This window comes from Tupaia chinensis, unplaced genomic scaffold (genome assembly GCF_000334495.1).
Source record: "Tupaia chinensis unplaced genomic scaffold, TupChi_1.0 Scaffold000164_1, whole genome shotgun sequence".
Lineage (NCBI taxonomy): Eukaryota > Metazoa > Chordata > Mammalia > Scandentia > Tupaiidae > Tupaia > Tupaia belangeri.
In genome coordinates this window covers 1,981,414-2,003,307 of record NW_006159638.1, presented here as the reverse complement: position 1 = coordinate 2,003,307, position 21,894 = coordinate 1,981,414, and the positions used below count along the sequence as shown (strand labels likewise).

Sequence of the window (21,894 nt, the reverse complement as noted above, 5' to 3'; positions counted from 1 at the left end):
CGAGTCTGCCGAGGTTTCTCAGAGAGCAAACAATTACCATGATTGGTTCCCTTCCAAAAACCTGACCTTCGAAACCTTGCTCTGATTGGCCACTAGAATCCCTCAAATCTGCATATCCGGCACCTCATGATTGGCCCAAAAGCAACCAATCATAACCCACCGTTAACAACCAATCAGGGCCCACCGTTTACAACCCACCAGAGTGTATATAACCACGATGCCTGGCCCACAGTAGCCAGACGACACAGACGACGACGACGACGACCAGGAAGACGACAACTGAAGAGCCTGAAGAGCTGAAACACCGCGCAGTCTCCAGACGACCCTGAAGATCCTGAAGAGCTGACTCTGCATCGTCTCCAGACGAACTGGGAGACCCTGAAGAGTTGTAACACTACATCGTCTCCGGACGACCCTGAAGAGCTGTGATACCACGTCGTCTCCGTGCTGCTAACAGTAGACGACTCGACCCTTAAGAGCTGTGACACCGCATCGTCTCTGTGCTGTACCGTGCTGCCCACAATAAACAGACGACACTGTCGTCTCCGTGCTGTAACACTACGCTGCTTGCCCCGGCTCTCACTCCTTCACTCAGGAAACCCGTTCGGCTGTCCCCCCGGGTCGGGACATGTGTTGACAATAACACATATGTTGATGTGCTTTATTGAGCTAATATGCAGTGTACTGTGAATGGAAAAATTTCATTTTGTATGCTATAATGATGTACAGTGAATGAATGTAAATAAATAAATAAATATAAATAAATAAATAAATTTAAAAAAAGAAGTTAGAGAAGAATTATAAGTAAAAGACAATTTCATAATTTCTAAGTAATTCTTATAAAGAAATGAACTACCATTAAGAATGCATTTCTTTGGATCATTTAATTAGACAATTATGATGCATGTAAAAAACTAGTTCATTTTAATATTTAAAAACTTTTATTGAGCCATTGTTGAGCATTTCATTGAGCATTCAAACTCTATGCTAAATACTGAGTATATAAGACTGGTATGATTCCTACCTTCATGTACTTTATAGTCTAGTGGCTGGTATGCAATATTTTTATCAGTTTACTGAACATAACTGAGAATAAGACAAAGAGTAGGGGAAGATATAAAAACATAATCATATAAGAAAAGAAAATAATGTCAGGTACAGAAAGTTCTAAGAACTAAGAGAATGTGTAAAGAATGACTAGGCGAATTGGTTTAGTTAGGTTGATTAAGAAAGACTTTTCTGTATATTTTAAAGTTGAGACTTAAATGATAAGAAAGGAGGCAGCAATTTCAAATAAATCACAAAGCAATGATTTAAGCCTGGAAAGTATGGCTCCAAACCCAGAAAGATCAAGATTGGTGTAGCTTTGCAAGTCAGAATAAGAACAGAGAGAAATAAATGAAAATGTCAATAGAAGCCACGACACAGGATTGCTTGTAGGCCATGGTAAAGAATCTGGATTCTATGCTGAATGTAACAGGAGCAATGGGAAGATTTTAAGTGGGAAAGTTACAAAAATCTGATTTCTGGATCATAATGTGACTGCTGTGTCAACAATCAACTAATTATCAGATGGTAAAAAGAAGGCAGAGAACCACATTAGGAGACCATTATAGTAGTCCAGGCTAAAGATGACAGAGATTTATGATGTAGCCTTGAAAAATGGGCGTATCTAGAATTTATATAAACTCTGAAGGTTGAGTCAAGAGGATTTACTGATGGATTGAATCTGGGGTGTGAGGAAAAAAAAATAAAAAAACAAGAATGACTTAAATTTTAGTCATCATAACCACACTTTTAGGGAACTACTCAAATCAACTGACTAGGAAGTCTCATCTCAAGCACAAGTTTTTATTTTTTAAGAATTTGGTTTCTATGGGAACAAAGGAAGTGAGAAGGATATATAAACCTGCCATTTACTACAGAAATTAATAGTGAAATTGTGTGCTGAATAGGTGAGAAGTCTATGGAAGCATTAGAGTTATTCAGATAATTCAATAGGTACAATATCTGATTTATAATCTAAGGTTCTTTGGTTCAAGTCTGAAAAATCTTCTCAATTCCTCCTTTTCACTGTAATATGAAGTCCTAGAGGTTAGTTATTCTATCAGTTACATCTCTAACATAGCAGGAACTCAAGCAATAGTTGACAATGGTAATGATAAACAGTAATGGCATGTGAAACATAACAACATGTACTAAATATAAAACACTTTGTAATAATTAGCAGGCTTAGTTATTGGCTTTCTATGCTATAAGAACACAGGATAATATAAAAAGTCAATGACAGAATAATGGGTGTGATGTGTATTAATATGTACATGTTTAGAAGTGGATGTAATAGGTATATCTAACTATAGTTTTGATTTGTATTTTCCTAATAACTAGCATTGTTGAGTAACTGGTTGTCTAGTTATAGACCATTTGTTTACTGTCTTTGGAGAAGTCTATTAAAGTCCTTTTACTCAATTTTTAATTGGATTATTTGCTTTTTTTTTTAAAGGTTTTTGCCATAGTGCTTGCAAGAAAGATAGACACATTGATAAGGAAAGAGAGAAATCATACCCTTGGGGAGATGGCCATGCCACAATTCCTTCTCTTACATTCTTTTTATGGGATTTTGGGCACACACACACACATGTGCCTGGCATGACTTTCAAGCCACTGTATTTGGAACTTGAACTGCAGTCAGCCACGTGGGAATCCAGCTCCTTAATCACCACACTGCCTGCTGGCCCTTACAAATACCTTCATTTTATATATAAGAAAGTATTCTAAAGAATTACTTATTAATTTATTTATTGCTATTATTACCATTTTTAATTCACCAAAGAGAGACACAGAGAGAGAAGGAAAGTGAAAAAGAAAGCCTCCAGGTTCGGGACTCAAACCATGGTCAGCTATACACATACATGTACATGTACACGTAGAAGGAGTCCAGTGCCTTAACCACCACGTCACCTGCTGACCCCAAAAATACCTTTTTAAAACCTGATTTTGGTGAAACAGCTGAGCAGATCAACAACAATAGCACATTGATTAAAATTTTTTACTCAATATTTCTCCATAAAACAATTCAGAATATTATAATGTAACTATTCATAGAAAATATGACATAAACACTCCAATACATTTGATAAGAAAAATGTAAGATCTTACCTACAATCTTGATTATTAATTAATAATTCAAGATTTTGAGCTGATGATGAATCTATCATGGCTGTCTGTTCACTACCCTGGAAACAAACCTTCAGAGATTTTGGTGCATAAACTGAATTTTGAATAAATTCAACGTATTTTAACAAAGCTGCAACAGCTGCAAGGCAGTAATACCTATAAGTTGACCAATGATATACAACATTGTAAGTCTTTAGAATTAAAATTAAAAAGTGCTATAAAAGGAAACATCTATTTCCCCTTAATTATAGAAAAATTCTAAATATTTGCAGAGCATCATTTAAATTCAAAGTGTAAAGGTATTCCAAGTGTTCCGTATATTTGAAAACTTGGTTAATAACCTCTAAATAAAAACTGACAAAAATAGACACATTTTTGAGTTCTGACACTTAAGGCACATTAGACTTTAATGAAATCAAGTTATAAGACAAAATTCAATAGTAACTTGTATTGCTTTTTGATATACCATTCTAAGTATTAAGATAAAATTAAAGGAGCCCTGAGATTTTAAAAGTAAGATCAGGAGGTCCCGATGTATAGAAAAATATGTTATGATCTCAGTGAGAAAAGCCACTGAGATTGAGTAAACAGGTGATCTAATTTGCCTCAAAGAAAGTGTCTATTTCAAATGTTCAAAGAAATATCTGTTCCCAAAATATCATTACTTGTCTCATACAGAATCTTTTAGCCGTAAAGGTATAAAGTAACAGGAACATAGCTTTAACTGTGTTTCACTTCTGCATTCTCACATTTCTAGTTTACTATAGCTGCTTGAGCTTTTCACTCAAGAGTATCTACCATGAGAGCAATAGATTATGACTAATTTGGAGAAATTCTAAATAAAGTTAGCACTAAATGACCTGTATATAAATTTTAGCTATTTTGCTATTTCAGTAATTACTGAGTCTATATTATGAGCCAATCACTTTTGTATAATTTTATGTATACTTTCCTATACAGTAGGACATGGCAGAAAGCAAAACAAACAAAAGTCCCTGCTCATGTGGAACTCACACGGATGTCTTAATACTTTCCTTAAGTCATAACTTACTTGGACTGAACTTCCATTAGGACAGTGCTGAATTCTGCTATGCATAACTGTTCAATGTACTCTAATCCTTTTGTTTCATTGAAGTATTTCCTTTGAATAGTAGTGAAATTAACAGTCTGAAAAAATTTTAATTTAAAAATAAATTCTTAGGTTCCATGCACTTGCTCAAAGCTGGGTTTTTTGTTTTGTTTTGTTTTGTTTCTTTCCTTTATTTAGTTTTTGCTATATGGTGCCTGTGCTCACCAAAGAGAGAAAGAGGGGAAAGTGAGAAATCAGCTCTCTTGGAGGATGGCCACTCTGCTATCCCTTCTCCTCCAGTCTCCTCTCTGGATTTTGGGCACACACACACACACACACACACACACGATTCTCAAGCCTCCAGTTCTAGGATTTGAACCACCTACCTAGCCAGGTGAGATTCAGAGCCTTAACCTCCACGCCACCTGCTGGTCCTCAAAACTGCTTTCTAAACACATGCTAGTACATGGATAGGTGGTTTAAATGTTACATAAAGTTTATTTTTTAATGTTTTCAACATTTAAATAAGTTCTCTCAGTTATTTATAAAAAGAGAATGGTTATCCATCTTGTTAACTGATTTACTGATGGAAAAAATTAAAGCCGAAAGAAGTTAGTAACGTAATTTGTACAAGGTCACTGAATTACAGTACAGTCTGTAGCTCTTATTTTACCTTACTTATGACATTTACCTGAATATGTTAGGTAAAATAATAAAAATAAACATAAGAGGCTCTGCCTTTCCATAATTCTATAGCAACATCACACAGTTTTTACACTTAGCCTCTACCCTCTATCATAATTGAGAAAGGGTAAATCCTTAGAAAGTGCTAGTTGAGAAGATGAATACACCATTTCTACCTACCAAAGCTAGAAAATGCTATTTACAAGAGATAAATTTATTTAGAATAAAGAGGAAGAGATGATTCCACTATTTTTAAAGACCAAGGGGGGAAAAAGCATGAGGCTATTAGGTAAAAAGTTACCTACTTTGAATAAAATAATGAGTAAGAAAGGTAATATAACAAAGAACTGTGAAAAAGCTGATAAGACTGAAAAAAGAAACCATGAGCAAGTAGGGAATTTTTATGTGCCAACCATTTTTAAAAGTCATTTAGGGCCAGCCAGTGGTAGTTAAGTAAGCTGAATTCCACATTGCCAACAGCCTGGTTCAAGTCTCAGATACAGCAGCCTGAAAAACACCCTAAGTGACAGGTATATGGCCTGAAAAACATCCTGTGTGACAGGTGTACATGCATGCCCAAAATCCTAAAAGGAGAAAGAAATAGAGAAAAAAGAAAGGATTGCAACATGACTGTGGTAAGTGCTTTCTTACTCTCCTTCTCTCTGGTGAGTGTACATACACTCTGGAAAATTAAAAAAAAAAAGAAAAGAAAGTTATTTCATTTAATTTTCACAATAACCCTATGACAAAAGTCGCATTAATTATAATTTTCTTATACAATTCTGAAAAGTTCAGTACTTTTACTAACATCATTCAGTTTATATGTGCAGAACTATGAAGCCTATGTGTCTTCTATATCATATTGCTTCTGATTTAATAAGTCTTTTTATTATAAGTGGCAATTATTATGGTAATAATAATGTATGGTAAGTGGTATTATTATGGTAATAATACCAATATATATTTTCCCACTACCTGTAATACTTTTACCTCAGATATCTCATGGTTTACTACCTCACTCCATTCCATTGAACTCTGCCCAAACGTAACCCTAACAATGAGATCATCTCTGATTATTCTAAACATCAATACTCTAGGTAGTAAGTATTCTTATTGGGACCAGCAGATAGCGAAATAGTTATGTTACTGGAAGCCCACATAGTTAACCACTGTTCAAGTACTGGACCCGGCAGCTTAAACTCATGCTGGCTCATGTGCGTAACTGCCCAAAATACCGAGAGAAGAATGGAGGAGATGGTATTGCAGCATGCCCATCTCCCCGGTGATTTCTTACCTTCTGTCTCTGTCTCTGTCTGGCAAGCACACACATCCCATAGCAAAAGTCTCTCAAGTAAATAAAAAATAATAATTTTTAAAAAGGAAGTAGATACTTTTATTGTCCCTGATTTACTAATGAAAAACCTGAAACAGAAAGAAGTTAGTAGCCTAATTTGTATAACTTAGAGTTATAATTTGAAACCACAACAGTCTGCCTGCTCTACTCTTAAGCACTGTATTATTATACTGCCTTACATCTCAAATATACTGAATATATGTGGTTTTTGCCTTTGGAGACTTATCTGTGCCACATTACACATAAATCTGGTAAGTTTATGAGTTGCAGTATTCACGTCCTACAGCAAAAAGTATATGACATAGGATTAATTAGTCACAGTGCCTCTGCCCCCCAGAAATAGTGATTAGTCTAACACGTAGGAAACTGAACGAAATAGGACCGGTCAGCTTCCTTTCCTGAAATTCATAAATGGACACTGGAAGAAAGAAGTTCTTTTCCTTCTTAGTTTCTTAAACTGAGATGACATCAGCCAGGAGATATCAGCAAGTATTTTCTTAAATCTCATAGTGGTATTCTATCCGCAGTAGAAAAAAGATGATACTGAGGATGGGTACAGTGATAAAGATCCTCTCTTGATTGAACTACAGCCAGATTCCTCTGAGCCCTCTACTCAATCAGTGCTCAACATTGTTTCTAATCGCTTAAAGACCAATCCCTAGGAAAAGTCAAGGCTGCCAAAAAATTTTTACTGTTTATTTCAGCCATCATCTGAAGAAAGGGTTCCTGTCTCCCATCTTCTATGGGATGGTTAGGAGCCTAACTTGGGTAAGTGCCAGTTAGCAAACTGAGTTTGAGTTTCACATGGACCACTCCACCTTCCTGCTTTTGATAATTTTTCAGTACTCTGACTCTACTTCTCAGGCCACTGATCATTCCCTCACTATCCCTTCATTCTCTCTTTAAAATGTTAGTTTGCCTCTGGAACAAATTGAAGTTCAGATAGTATATTACTGAATAAAACCTGTCTTAACTATTTTAAATAGTATCTAGTTTTATTCACCTTTGGCAGTGAGGTAAGATCTATCCAAGGATTGACTTCCCAGCTATTTAAGTCAGTAAGTATCTTTTTTTGCTTAAGTAAAGTATTGTTAGGGAAAGTTGGATTTCTATTACTTACAAGCAAAAGACTTAGAAGGCCTAATCAGAACAATAACAGAAAAAAAAGCTGGGGATATACACATATATAAGGGTGATAAAAGGAAGTATAAAGCAATGAATGAGAGAGAACAGATAAAGAAGCTTATCTAATTGGAACAAAGTATTTAGAATAGGGACCATTTCTGGCAATGAGTTAAAGACTGCTGAACTACATTAGAATCTCTAAGAGGGCCACAACAAATCTTGCTTGACTGAAGATGCTGAATACACTAAGAATAAAAAAAGAACTCACACTGGATTCTAAATCTTAGCATGACTTCAAATGTGTGCAAGTAAAAGATAGTCTGAAAACAGAACAAAATATAGTATATTCTGAAAATAATTTGTACTCCTCAAGAATTATTCAAATTGCAATGCTGGCTACCTGGTTTGGAAACACAGCCCCTATTCTATTATACAAAACAGGGAGATTTGCTAGAGAGGAGAAACTACATGGTTAAAAGTACCTTCCTGAAGGGGAAAGCATTTGTTGGATAAGGTTCCACAGTACCTAGCTGTCACAGTCCCACAGATGGAAGTTAGAAGAGCAGGCTAATTAAGAGACAGTACATGTTACTAGGGGAAATTGAAACAATTCTGCAAAAGATCAAATTCCCTACAGGAAAAAGTATTCCTACATAGCTGCTATCCTCTCAGAGGAAAACTTCATTTTCAGCTAGTCTGATAGCACAATAAATAGTTTCCAAGAAGCTAAATATAAGAAAATTGATGCTTTCTCTGTCTTCTCTTGTAAACTCAGAAAAATCTCTTCATTACCTAAAACTTTTTTTTTCCTAAAGAATATCAAGATTACCAAACAATTAAGTAGATTCTCTGTCATTTTTATTATCTATATTAATAGCCCCTTAGATTAGGACTTTTGTGACTACTTTAGGGCACTAAATTTAAACTGCTCAAATCATTGTTCTTTATAATATTACAGAATGGATTGTAAATAAAACAAGATTTTGAAAGTTACTGTTGAGAACAAATATCACTTACCTTAAAATTTTCTGTGATCAAAGTAAACAACTTGGTTGAATTCCCCACAACACAAGCTGTATTTGACATTATTATTTCCAAAGGTGATAAAATTTTGAGTTTAGTGATCACCTGAAATCATGTGAATAAACAGTTTCTTAAATGTAAACTTAGGATGGTCTCTAAAACAAAAAAAAAATTCTGAAGAATAAGTACTTACTTCATAGACAAAATGACAACAACCCTAATTCCACATTTCAATTAAAATATATTTCTAATGGTGATATCTCTACATAATTTCTTATTTTAAATGTGTTTACATTCATTCACTGTACATTATTGTAGTATACAAAATGAGATTTTCCATCCAGAATACTGGATGGAAAACTGTAAACTGTACATTGTCTTAATCAAGGATATTATCACTTGTGTTATTGTCATCAAATAATTTTTCATTGTTTCTTATATATTTTGCTTCTTCTCTCCCACCCTCTCTCGATTCCTTACCACATACCCTGTGCCATTTCCCACCCTCTTCCCACACTATCTCTGGTATCCACAATATGCTTTCCATACCTTTTATTCTCCTCATAATTTAATACATAAAGTATTATAATCATAGGCTATGTTTTATTCACAAGTCTTTTCTTGTTTTTGTTTTCTTTTTGTTTTTGGAGATTTTTGCTATAGGGCATGTGCACTCAGCAGAGAGACAGAGAGCGACAGAAAGCAAGAAATAACCACCCAACGGGGATGGCCATGCCACAATCCCATCTCATCTGTTCTTCTGGGATCTTGGGCACACATGTACACACACCCAGACTGTTTTACAACATTGGGTCCAGAACTCGAACCATCCTTGGCCATGTGGGAGTCCAGCAACGTAACCGCTATGCCATCTACTGGCCCCAGTTCACAATAATCTTAACAGTTTAATCTCAAAAATTAATATGAAGGGCCAACAGGAGTCATGGTGATTAAGGCACTGGATTCCCACATGGCCACCTGCAGTTTGAGTCCTGAACCTGGTGGCTTGAAATTCATGCTGGGAACATGTGCATGGGTGCCCAAAATCCCAAGGAGGATGGAGGAGAAGGGATTGTGGTATGGTCATTCCCCTTGGGAAAGAGGTATTTTTTCATTTTCCCTCTCTCTGTCTCCCTCTGGCAAGTACACATCCCCTATGGCAAAGACTTTTAAAAAAATGAAAAAATTATTTTGAATTTATCAAATATGTGTACCCCAAATAAGACTTTTTAAATAAATGCTACTCAATATTTTATCTAGTTCCATCAAAAAATATAAACATATCCAATAGGGTAACTACAACGATATGCTCAGTATGACTGCCTTGGTACAGTTTAGAAGTTTAAAAGTACAGAAATACGGATTGAAAAAAATACTTTATGCCTTATGCTTTTCACAAAATAAGGTACACTTCTTACAACTTCTATAGAAGTTTTTTTAGAGGTTTTTGATATAGGGCACGTGTGCTCGCCAGACAGACAGAGACAGACAGAGAGACAGAAAGCAAGAAATCACCCCCCAGGGGGGATGGCCATGCCGCAATCTCTTCTCCTCCATTCTCCTCTCGGGATCTTGGGCACGCACGCACATGTGCCCGGCGTGAGTTTTAAGCCACCAGGTCCGGGACGAGAACCACAGTCGACTACATGGGAGTCCAGCGACATAGCCATTATGCTAACTGCTGGTCCCAACACAGAAGTATTTTTTATTTATGTATTTAAACAAACAAACAAAAACCAGGTCTTGAAGGCCAGCAGGTGGCAAGGGAGCTGAGGTGCCAGATCCCACATGGTCAACTCCATGGTTTGAGTCCCTGGACAGGTGGCTTGAAAAATCATGCCAGGAGTGTGCACCCAAAATCCCATGAGGAGTGATATGGTCATCCCCCTGGTGGGATAACGGTTTCAGGACCCTGCTGGAAATTCTTTCTCTCTCTTTTTCTCTCTCTCTTTCTGCTCATGGGAGAAATAAGTTAAAACATAAAAATTTACAACTTATCTAAGATAGCAATTTTCCTTAACTCTGGATAAATAAAATTCAAACACAGTTCAGTGGAAGCAACCCTCTGGAGATAGCTCTATCACATTTACTACCTTTATAATGAATCCAGGAATTATTAATTTGAAGATAGCACTTTTTTTAAGAGAGATTTTTGCCATAGGGCACTTGCGCTCATCAGAGAGACAGAAAGCAAGAAATCACCTCCCACCAGGGAGGATGGCCACACTGCAATCCCTTCTCCTTCATTCTCCTCTTGGGTTCTTGGATACGCACACATGCTTGGTGTGTTTTAAGCCACTGGGTCCAGGACTTGAACTGCAATCGACTAATGGGAGTCTAGCAATGTAACAATTACGCCATCTACTAGTCCCTGGAAAAATCACTTTTAGAAGCTAATATTAGCAATAATTTTGAAAAATCAAATAACAACAAAACACATTCTTTTAGGACAAAATACATCTAAAAAATAAAAATCAGAGGAAATGCTGGTACAATATACACAATGCTATGTGAGGCTGATTCACATGGGAGGCTTCTAAGTTCACATTGAAAGATCTTCCTGAACACTCCCAGCATACATGCCTGAATCCCAGGGCTGGCTGGAGCAGGAGTGGAACATGCATGGGAAAACTGTTGGGAGTACCTGTATCTCTCTCTCTCACTTATGAAAGAAATAAACTTTAAACAATTTTAAAAAGTAAAATAGGAACCAGCAGTTGGTGTAATGACTATGTCATTGGACTCCCATGTAGTTGACTGCAGTTCAAGTCCCGGACCTGGTTGCTTAAACTCACGCCGGGCACATACGCATGCATGCCCAAGATCCCGAGAGGAGAATGGAATGGAGAAGGGATTGTGGGGTGGCCATACCCCTGAGGGGTGATTTCTCGCTTTCTATCTCTCTGCCTCTCTCTGTCTTTCTGGGGAGCACACATGCCCTATAGGAAAAACCTCTCCCCCAAAAAAGTAAAATAAATAAAATTCAGATGTACAATAATAAATGTAAAGGTTTTAATTCAGAGTATTTACACTACTAGAGGAAGTATAAATAACCTTTATTCTACAAAAAGGAAACTAAATCAGGAAAGCTCTAACTTAAAATTTGCATATTTGCCCATGTGATCAACCATTTTCTAAGATTATTAAAACCCACCTTTGCATACGTTGTGTTGTCTGCAAACTGGGATAATATAATTTGTGGGCTTTTCAAATCAATACTTGCCATCCCTATTTCACCTCTGGCAAGTCCTCTTCCTTCTACAACAGCTGCAATAACTGATGGAGCATGTGCAGAAACTGCAGATGAGGATGTAGCTGTTACAAATGTTATAATAAAAAATGTAAATGTTAATAATAATAATTTAAAATTATTTTACATAAGATCTCAAAGCACCAGGTCAAGGCCATGGCAATTATTACCTGAAGAAACACCATTTTTTCACTCTCAGCAAGAAAAATAACCTTTCATTATCCAGGCTAAACAAAAAGGTTAATTCTCAAAGTATTTTGCTAAAGGTAACTTCACATTTAGAAATAATAAATTTATACATTCACTAATAAGAATATCAAACTTGATATCAAAAAACTTAGATTATCTACCTATTTAAATATACCTTTTTAAATTTGGGCAAATTATTTAATAAAACACAAAATAAAATGTAAACAATTTGACACAAGAATGGAAAATTATTTGTTGATGACATAAATGGTAGTATCTTTGACTTGACTGACATGCACAGCATGCATGCTGAGAAAAGCCATGTTGTAAGCAGTAAAGGACATACCATGATAAAAGTAAATCTAATTAATTAATTAATTAAGAGTTCCAAAAAGAAATGTAATAACTGTCCTGCCTAATTCAAGCACTGGCTGAAAGGATAAAATGGGAATATATAAAATATATGGTATAAAAATTAAACATTACACAACTATGAACTCCAGTTAAGAGCAACTTGTGTAATGTGGAAATAAAAGTTATAGTAAAATATCCAACATTTATTAAATACTTATTTTGTACCAAGAACATTCTGAGTTCTTTACTTGATTTAATTTATTTAATTATCACAATAGTAACAGTAGTTTTCTCCATTTACTTATAAGAGACTGAGGCAAGACTGAGGTAGACGGAATTTGCAACCAGGCAGCCTAATTCTCAGAATTAGTACTCTGACCAATATTATTGATTTTGAGAACTATGCATTACAAACTATAAATGCTCAAGCAAATTGTTCAGTCTTTCTGAATCTACCATTTCTCCATCTATAAACTAGAAATATCAAACTTTTTCACAAGGTTGTTATAAGAATTAAATGCAGGAGCCGGCAGGTAGTGTGGTGGTTAAGGGTGCTGGACTCCCACATGGCTGACCATGGTTTGAGTGCTGGACCTGGCGGCTTGCTTTCTCACTTTCTCTCTCTCTCTCTCTCTTTCTCTCTGTCTCTCTCACTTGCTCTGTCCCTCCCTCTGGTCAAATTAAAATAAAGAAATTAGTAAGTAATATATGAATAAATAAAGTTTAATAAAATATTTTTTAAAATTAAGTGCAATAATAGAGAAGTGTTGATTACCTAAATATAAAGTGTTATTCATGGATGAAAAAAAGCCAGAGTAAAAATAACTAAAAGAATATTTTCAAAGTAGTAAAATTATCTTTTATCAACCTTTTAATTTACTCATTTTCCCTCTTGCTTTCCCTCCCTCACCTAGGTTCCTTCTTTCTTCTATTCTTTTATTATAATGTCCACAAAAATATTTCTACATTTATACTGAGTCAGTAGTCCATTTAAGTGTTCATTTAAAAATTTATCCTGTATATATCTCATAAACTTTTTCCCTATAAAAGTCAAGTTATAAATTGTGATCAGGCTAACATTAGATCTATAGAAGGCAGCTTAAGCTCTGCAATAGAATATGACTTTCCTACTTTTAATTGGAAAATAGATACCAAATTCCAATGGAAATTCAGGACACTTAAGAAGACATTTTCCCTAAAGTCCTAACAGAAAAATTTATATCTCTCCATTATAAGTATTAGGTCATAAGAAAAGTCATAATGTATTTTTCTGTTTTTCTATGCAAAAATGTGTCATGATTTTCCCAACAACCCAATAATACTATAATAAGTATACTAGTGGATAAAGCTTTTCTCTGAATTTATTATTTCCTTAAAAAGGTAACCCTGAAGTCAAATTACCAGAACAAAGGGAAATCACCATTTCGGAGGAGGGAAGAATATAGTATTTAATTTGTAATACATGACACAAAACATTAACATGCATAAACAAAATGAGTTCTAAGAAACCAGTAACACACACTAACATTACAAGCAAAGTCAAGAACAATTGGACAGAGGAAAATGAAATCACATAAATGACTAATTAGGATACCTATGAAAGTGATCTATTATAACCTTAACAAATGAAAAAAGTAATTTCTTTGTAACATCATGTTATTCATGAATAAAAACACTGAGGTCTAATTCATTTAATTTTAGTACATGGGGGAACTCTCAAACACTGGGAAAATTTACTCCAATTGGGGAAAATTTATTCAAAAGGTAGATTTTTAATATACTTTTGCCATGGCAGATCCGGGTCATAGCAATTAATACAACAAAGTAGGCGGATAAACTCAAATTTATATATAAACATATTTACTACATAGAAAATCTAATAAACCACACATCCAAAATACTTTTGTATTTTTTTGTTGTTGTTAAAAAAGAAAACAACCCTAGGATGTTCACTAAACTCCATTAATCATAGGGGAGAATTTTTTTTTTAAGGCACTTCTATGGACTTTGAATGATTAAATAATTTGTTATGAATCACTTTTAAATATACCCTGTGATTAGTAAAAAATGTAAATATATGTGCTTTGTACTTATAGAAGCTCTGAGATGCAGCTCTTGTGCTCTTGTAATTCCAGCATCCTGAGTTCTCTCTGCAACAATATCTCCAAAAAGAGGCTCATAAACATTCAAATAAGGCAAAAAAGAGATTGGTCTGAAGGCTAAGTTCCATCATAAACAGCACCACGCTGAAAAAATACAAAGGAAAAAGACTATCAAGATGCATTAGGAGGCTGCGTCTGGCTCCCACTCTCACAGCCATTGCAGTACATTGAGCTCCATAGAAAAAGCTCCAGAGCAAGTGAGAGCCGGACGGGCACTGGGCAACTCTGTGCCTCGCGGAGGAAAAATAACTAAACATGGGCAAAGGAGATCCTAAGAAGCCGAGAGGCAAAATGTCATCACATGCATTCTTTGTGCAAACTTGCCGAGAGAAGCACAAGAAGCACCCAGATGCTTCAGTCAACTTCTCAGAGTTTGCTAAGAAGTGCTCAGGGAGGTGGAAGATCATGTCTGCTAAAGAGAAAGAAAAGTTTGAAGATATGGCAAAGGCGGGCAAGGCCCGTTATGGAAGAGAAATGAAAACCTATATCCCTCCTAAAGTGGAAACAAAAGAGAAGTTCAAGAATCCCAGTGCACCCAAGAGGCCTCCTTCAGCCTTTTTCTTGTTCTGTTCTGAATATCGCCCAAAAATCAAAGGAGAACATCCTGGCCTATCCATTGATGATGCTGCAAAGAAATTGGGAGAGATGTGGAATAACACTGCTGCAGATGATAAACAGCCTTATGAAAAGAAGACTGCTAGCTGAAGGAAAAATACGAAAAGAATACTGCTGCGTACCGAGCTAAAAGAAAGCCTGATGCAGCAAAAAAGGGAGTTGTCAAGGCTGAAAGGAGCAAGAAAAAGAAGGAGGAGGAGGAAGACAAGATGAAGATGAGGAAGAAGAGGAAGATGAAGAGGATGAAGATGAAGATGATGATGATGAATAAGTTGGTTCTAGCGCAGTTTTTTTTCCTTGTCTATAAAGCATTTAACCCCCCTGTTCACAACTCACTTCTTCTAAAGAAAAAAATTGAAATGTAAGGCTGTGTAAGATTTGTTTTTAAACTGTACAGTGTCTTTTTTAGTATAGTTAACACACTACTGAATGTGTCTTTAGATAGCCCTGTCCTTGGTGGTATTTTCAATAGCCACTAACCTTGCCTGGTACAGTATAGGGGTTGTAAATTGGCATGGGAATTTAAAGCAGGTTCTTGTTGGTGCACAGCACAAATTAGTTATGTATGGGAATGGTAATTTTTTCATCTTCATTTGTCTCTGATGCAGTTTATACAAAATAATTGTTGTTCTGTTAACTGAATACCACTCTGTAATTGCAAAAAAAAAAAAAGTTGCAGCTGTTTTGTTGACATTCTGAATGCTTCTAAGTAAATACAATTTTTTTTATTAGTATTGTTGTCCTTTTCATAGGTCTGAAATTTTCTTCTTGAGGGGAAGCTAGTCTTTTGCTTTTGCCCATTTTGGATCACATGAATTACTACAGTGTTTATCTTTTCATTATAGTTAGCTAATAAAAAGCTTTTGTCTACACACCCTACATATCATGATGGGGGTAATAAAAAATTGAGACAGTTTTCATCCATAACAAATTCTGAAATTTTAATCAGTTGATAGCAAATTTCACATAGCCCACTTAACATTTATAAAGTGAAGAGTAACCAGTCTACTCACAGCATGGGATTATTAGAATCAAACATTTTGAAAGCTGTCCTTGAAGGACTAATAGAAAAGTGTGTTCTAATCTTTACATGAGGACTCTATATTCTTTAACTCCCATTACCATGTAATGGCAGTTATATTTTTGCAGTTCCCACGTTAAAGAAGACTTTAGACTGTATCCCCAAAAGCGTGAGCTTAAAATACAAGACTACCATATTAAAGTTTTTTGTTGACCTTGGTTCCAGCAAAGGCTATGAAAGTGCTGGCTGTAAATGTCATTTCCCATTTATCTGAATATGGACTGCTCAGGAAACTTGACTTTCCATTAAAAGTATTTTTAATTAATTGGGCCAGCTTTTAAAACGATGCCACATTCTAAAGTAGGGGAAACATTCCTCTATTGTGGTTTGCTCCTTTATAAATCAGATAGACATGAAGAATGAAGACATAAACTTTGCATCTCAGTACGAATTAGCCAATTTATTCAAATTTGATTTTTCTTTATGAAACTCAGACTCATTCATTAGAGTCATGTTTATCTGCTTAACAGTTTAGGGAACAATTTGGCAATTTGTGGTTTAACATTATCGTCCTCTTAAAGTGCCTGTGTTTTAAAATAACCTTCTTGTAATTTTACATGCTTTTGTGATGGAGTGCTGTTTTGTTATATAATTTTGACTTGGATTCTTTCCATTTGCATTTGTTTATGTAATTTCAGGAGGAATACTGAACATCTGAGTCCTGGATGATACTAATAAACTAATAATTGCAGAGGTTTTTTTGTCTTGTTTTGTTTTTAAAAAGATGCATGAAAAGAGAAACACCAAACAAAAGAATGATGAACAGGCTCCACAAGGAGCATTACTTGCCTATCTGTTGGACAGAGAAGGACAATCCCAAGCTAAAGTACTTTCCATTATGATTAAACAGAAATAGAAACAGAAAGCTGGAAAATGGGAAGTCCCTCTACCCAGAGTTTGAGCGCAGGGAGAATCAGAAGTATTAAAAGTTATTCGAACAGGAAAGAGAAAGGAGAAGGTATGGAAAACAATGGTTAAAAAGTTTGCTTTATTGGAGATGGCTTTACTAGAAAACCACCCAAATATGAAAGATTCATTAAGCCAATGGGCTTATGTTTCAAGAAGGCCCACAAAACACATCCTAAACTGAAAGTCACCTTTTGCCTGCTGACACTTGGTGTAAAGAAGAATCCCTCATCTCAATTATATACAACTTTGGGTGTTTTTACCAAAGGAACTGTCATTGAGGTGAACGTAAGTTGGGCCTTGTGATAGAAGGAGGCAAGGTTATTTGGGGGAAATATGCCCAAGTTACCAACAATCCTGAAAATGATGGATGCAAAAATGCTGTCTTACTGGTTTGATAGCAATTGCATGCAAGTAACTCCTTGTAATTTTTGAAGATGATACACCAATCAGGAAAGCCACCATGAATGTAATGTTTATGAATATAGCCAGCTTTACATGTCTGCAGTCATCAAAAGATTATTTATTATACAAGAACATTAAAGTGGCCTAGTTTTACCAAAAAAAAAAAAAAAGTTATGTGTAAATTACCAGAAATTAAATTTACAATTTAGGCTTTAGGTAATAGAGTATTCCATGAAACACTGATTGAATTTCAGATAGTTAATATAAAATGACTGTTCTTCTCATTTTTGGAAAGAATGAGAATTTTCTCATTTCTAAGATGAATAGATTTAACTTGTTAGGTGGAAATACAAAACTGTTTCATTATTGTAGTAAAGGAATTCAAATATATGTAGAAGTAAACACATGGAAGTTGAGTAGCTAAAGGAGTTATGCCAGGAATCAATTTATTGTCACTTAGCTCCAAATTCACCCTTTAATATAAATTTTACAATATGGGTGAAATTCCTGGTATTCTTTCTTTTTTAAAGTGACAATAATGTTAAACTTATACAGAAGGGAGCACTAGAGAGACCTTGAAGGACAAAGAGGCTCTAGCTACAGTTTTCACTACAGCATGGTTAAGATAGCAGTGTGGTTATGAGGACATTTGGTAGTAATCTACTCTAGTCACGTACCTAGAACCTGCTGTCTCTTGGTAATCTCACAGTCCCAGCTTGGCCCTAGTGATAAGTTTCCTATAGACTTCTCAATAAAACATTCTGAACTCCAGGCCTCCAGCACACACTGGGGCTCTAATTTCCTCTGCTCTTTTACCCTGTCCTCAGACTTATCTCCCCTAACAGGGAGACCATGTGCGCCAGAACTTTTGCCTATACCTGAGCCCACTACCAACTGCATATCCACATGCCAGCCACCAGCTAATTCACTCCCCTTGCCAACTTCCTATTTCCCATGGACTGCCGAGAAGCTCTGGCCCAACAAATCTGCAGGCTCTGCCACTTAGTGCTCTCAATGAGATCTGAATGTTAGCCTTAGGTTCAGGGCCCAGAGACTCCCCACTTCCAAGTGTGACCTCCTTGAGCTCAGCCCTAGGGTGCCTTATAGAGTTTTCTTATATCCTATCATTATTTTTATCATAGTTTAATAATTTTTCATATTAAATTTCCCCTGTTTAAACTACCATGTGGTTCGATCTTCAGACTGGATCCAGAACTATAGTCTATTTTCATGGAATTTTTACTCCAACAAATATGAGAGCCAATTAAAAAGCAATATTAGTAACAATTAAAGAGCAATATTAGTAAAATGTAAAGCAAAATGGTAGCACATAGCTCAGAGACTTAACCTACATTATGGGATCCCAGGATTCCTTTTTTATTCCTCTTTAATTGCTAGAGGGCATGTGGTACTCCCCAGAGAGAGACAGAGAATGAGAGGTATAAAGCTCTCCCCTTGTGGGATTTGGCTCCCTAAACTACTAGGCCACAGAATGGTCCAAGATCACAGGAGTATTTCTGAAAGGAGTAACTTCTTTTGTTGTGAGAAAAATTTTGGCTATAGGGTGCATACACTTGCCAGAGAGACAGAGAGATGAAAAGTGAGAAATCACTCCCCAGGATGATGGTCATGGCTGCAATCCCTTCTCCATTCTCCTCTCAGGATTTTGGGCACATACACACACACACCTAGTGTGAGTTTCAAGCTGACGGGTCTGTGACTTGAACCACAGTCGACTACATGGGAGTTCAGCACCGTAACCATTATGCCATCTGATGGTCTTATGAAAAAAGTAACTTTAAGGCCAGCCCCATAGTCTGGAATTGAGGAGCCAGATCCCAAATGGCTGACTGTGAGGATCAAAACCCAGCACGTGAGACTTGAGAAACATGCTGAATGGATGTATGCGCATACTCAAAACTTTAACAGGATAGAGAAATGTAGGAAAGGGGATAGAAGCATGAACACATATACAGAGAATCAGGTGAAAAGCCTGGAAGAGGCCATTTGCAAACCAGAGAAAAGCCTCAGAATTAAATTAACCTACCAACATCATGATCTTTGACTTCTTACCTCTAGAACTGTAAGAAAATAAATTTCTTTTGTTTACAACAATCAATCTGTGGTATTTTATGATAGGCCCAGCAAACTAATACAATGGTGACTACAAAAATCAGTGAAGGGAACCAGCAGTTAGCGTAATGGCTATGTTGCTGGACTCCCACGTAGTCGACCACGGTTTGCGTCCCGGACCCGGTGGCTTAAAACTCACGCCGGGCGCGTGTGCGTGCATGCCCAAGATCCCGAGAGGAGAATGGAGGAGAAGGGATTGTGGCGTGACCATCCCCTGTGGGGGGTGATTTCTCGCTTTCTGTCTCTCTGTCTCTCTCTGTCTGTCTGGCGAGCGCACGTGCCCTATAGCAAAAAACCTCTGAAAAAAAAATCTAAAAAAAAAAATCAGTGAACAAAAATTAACTATATTCTATACATTAGTGATGACACTTATAAAATTTAATTTCTAAAAGATTCTTTATAGTAATTGTACTCATAATAAACAGCACATTCCTATGCACAAGAGAGAGAAAGATAGACGAGTGCCTTTGATAAAGTTTCACCACACTGATTTCCTTTCCCTAGCCCTCCAGCTCATGAAGATCTTGGGCATGCATGTAGGCACCCAACATGTTTTTCAGGCCAGCCCAAAGATCCAAACTCGTGGTCAGTCGTATGGCTTCTAGCACAACAATTTCATTTGCTGTGCCACCAGACTGAATCAATACTTATAAAATGTTATTAAAAAGAAATTATCGGGGACCAGCAGTTAGCATAAAGGCTGTGTCGCTGGACTCCCACATAGTGGACTGCGGTTCGAGTCCCAGACCTGGTGGCTTAAAACTCACGCCAGGCGCGTGTGCATGCGTACCCAAGATCCCAAGAGGGGAATGGAGGAGAAGAGATTGTGGCGTGGCCATCCCCCCTGGGGGGTGATTTCTCACTTTCTGTCTCTCTGTCTCTCTCTGTCTGTCTGGAGAGCACACACGCCCTATAGCAAAAACCTCTGAAACAAAAAAAAAAAAAAAAGAAATTATCTATATTGTACGAGGACACAAGTGACAAGTGCTCACCAAAGAGACAGAGAGGGAGAGAGGACAAGTGAGAAAGTAACTCCCAATGAGGTGTGGCCAAATAGCAATCCCTTCTCCATGTCTCCATCCTGTCAATGTTTTTCAAGTTGCGAGGACAGGATTCAAACCACAGTCAGCTCTGTGGGATCCAGTTCCCTTAACCACTAGGTTACAGAGTTAGCCCAAAATATAATTTTCAAAAGATAATGGAAGGGATTGCAGCGTGGCCATCCCCTCTGGGGGGTGATTTCTCGCTTTCTGTCTCTCTGTCTCTCTCTGTCTGTCTGGCAAGCGCACGTGCCCTATAGAAAAAAAAAAAAAAAACTCTCTAAAAAAAGATAATGGGAACTCAAGAGGTTTACCAGGAAGAGTAAGATTAACCTAATTAAAAGATGGGAAAATGAGCTGAAAATAAGGAAGACATATGAACAGCCAGAAAGCATATGAAGAAATGCTCAACATCCCTCACCATAAGGGAGATGCAGATCAAAACCACAATGAGATACCACTTGACCCCAGTCAGAATGGCGAAATTAAAAAAAAAAAGGTAAGTGCTGGAGTGGATGTGGTGAAAGGGGAACACTCCTGCACTGTTGGTGGGAATGTAAACTGGTTCAGCCACTGTGGAGAACGATATGGAGGTTTGGCAAAATTAAAAAAAAAAAGCTAAGTGCTGGAGTGGATGTGGTGAAAGGGGAACACTCCTGCACTGTTGGTGGGAATGTAAACTGGTTCAGCCACTGTGGAGAACGATATGGAGGTTCCTCAAATACCTTCAAATAGACCTACCATATGATCCAGAAATTCCACTTCTGGGTATCTACTCAAAGGACAGGAGAACACTCAGTCAGAAAAGCGCTTGCACATCTACATTCACTGCAGCATTATTCATGATTGCTAAGACATGGAATCAATCCAAATGTCCACAAACAGATGAATGGATTGAAAATTTCGGCACATATACTCCATGGAATACTACTCAGCCATAAAAAAAAAGGGTCCTGGAATTTGATAGAAAGTGGACAAATACGGAAGATTTGTTGCTGAGTGAAGCAAGTCAGGCTATGAAAGAGACATTGTATGTCTCCACTTAACATATACTAAATGTCCTCAGTCTGGTAGAAATTGAAAGACTGGAGGACATAAAAGCATTAAAAATTGTTATGAACAGTAGAGACAAAGTGGAAAGGTGTGGGAGGGGAAGAGCATAGGAAAGGAAATTTGGGGAAAAAAATAAAGAGGTAAGATATTTGTGGGACACAGATATGGTTTATTATCTGTTGATGAGGATGTGTATAGTATTCTCAACTGGGCTGGACTGAAGTGTATATTATGCTAGATAAAGTCTCTTTACAATCTAAATGATGTATAGTGA

At 36.6% G+C, this 21,894-nt stretch overlaps 1 protein-coding gene across 1 annotated transcript in view; it reads right to left on the bottom strand.

Moving 5' to 3' along the window:
* The window catches only part of MSH4 (mutS homolog 4), a 130,528-nt gene that overhangs the window by 89,349 nt on the left and 19,285 nt on the right, over nt 1-21,894 (bottom strand). The window contains exons 3-6 of the mRNA XM_027770883.1: nt 11,587-11,747; nt 8,427-8,537; nt 4,229-4,344; nt 3,160-3,333 (exon numbers count right to left, since the gene is read on the bottom strand). Of these exons, the coding sequence (XP_027626684.1) occupies nt 3,160-3,333; nt 4,229-4,344; nt 8,427-8,537; nt 11,587-11,747 (562 nt within the window). The remainder of the gene's footprint in view (nt 1-3,159; nt 3,334-4,228; nt 4,345-8,426; nt 8,538-11,586; nt 11,748-21,894) is intronic.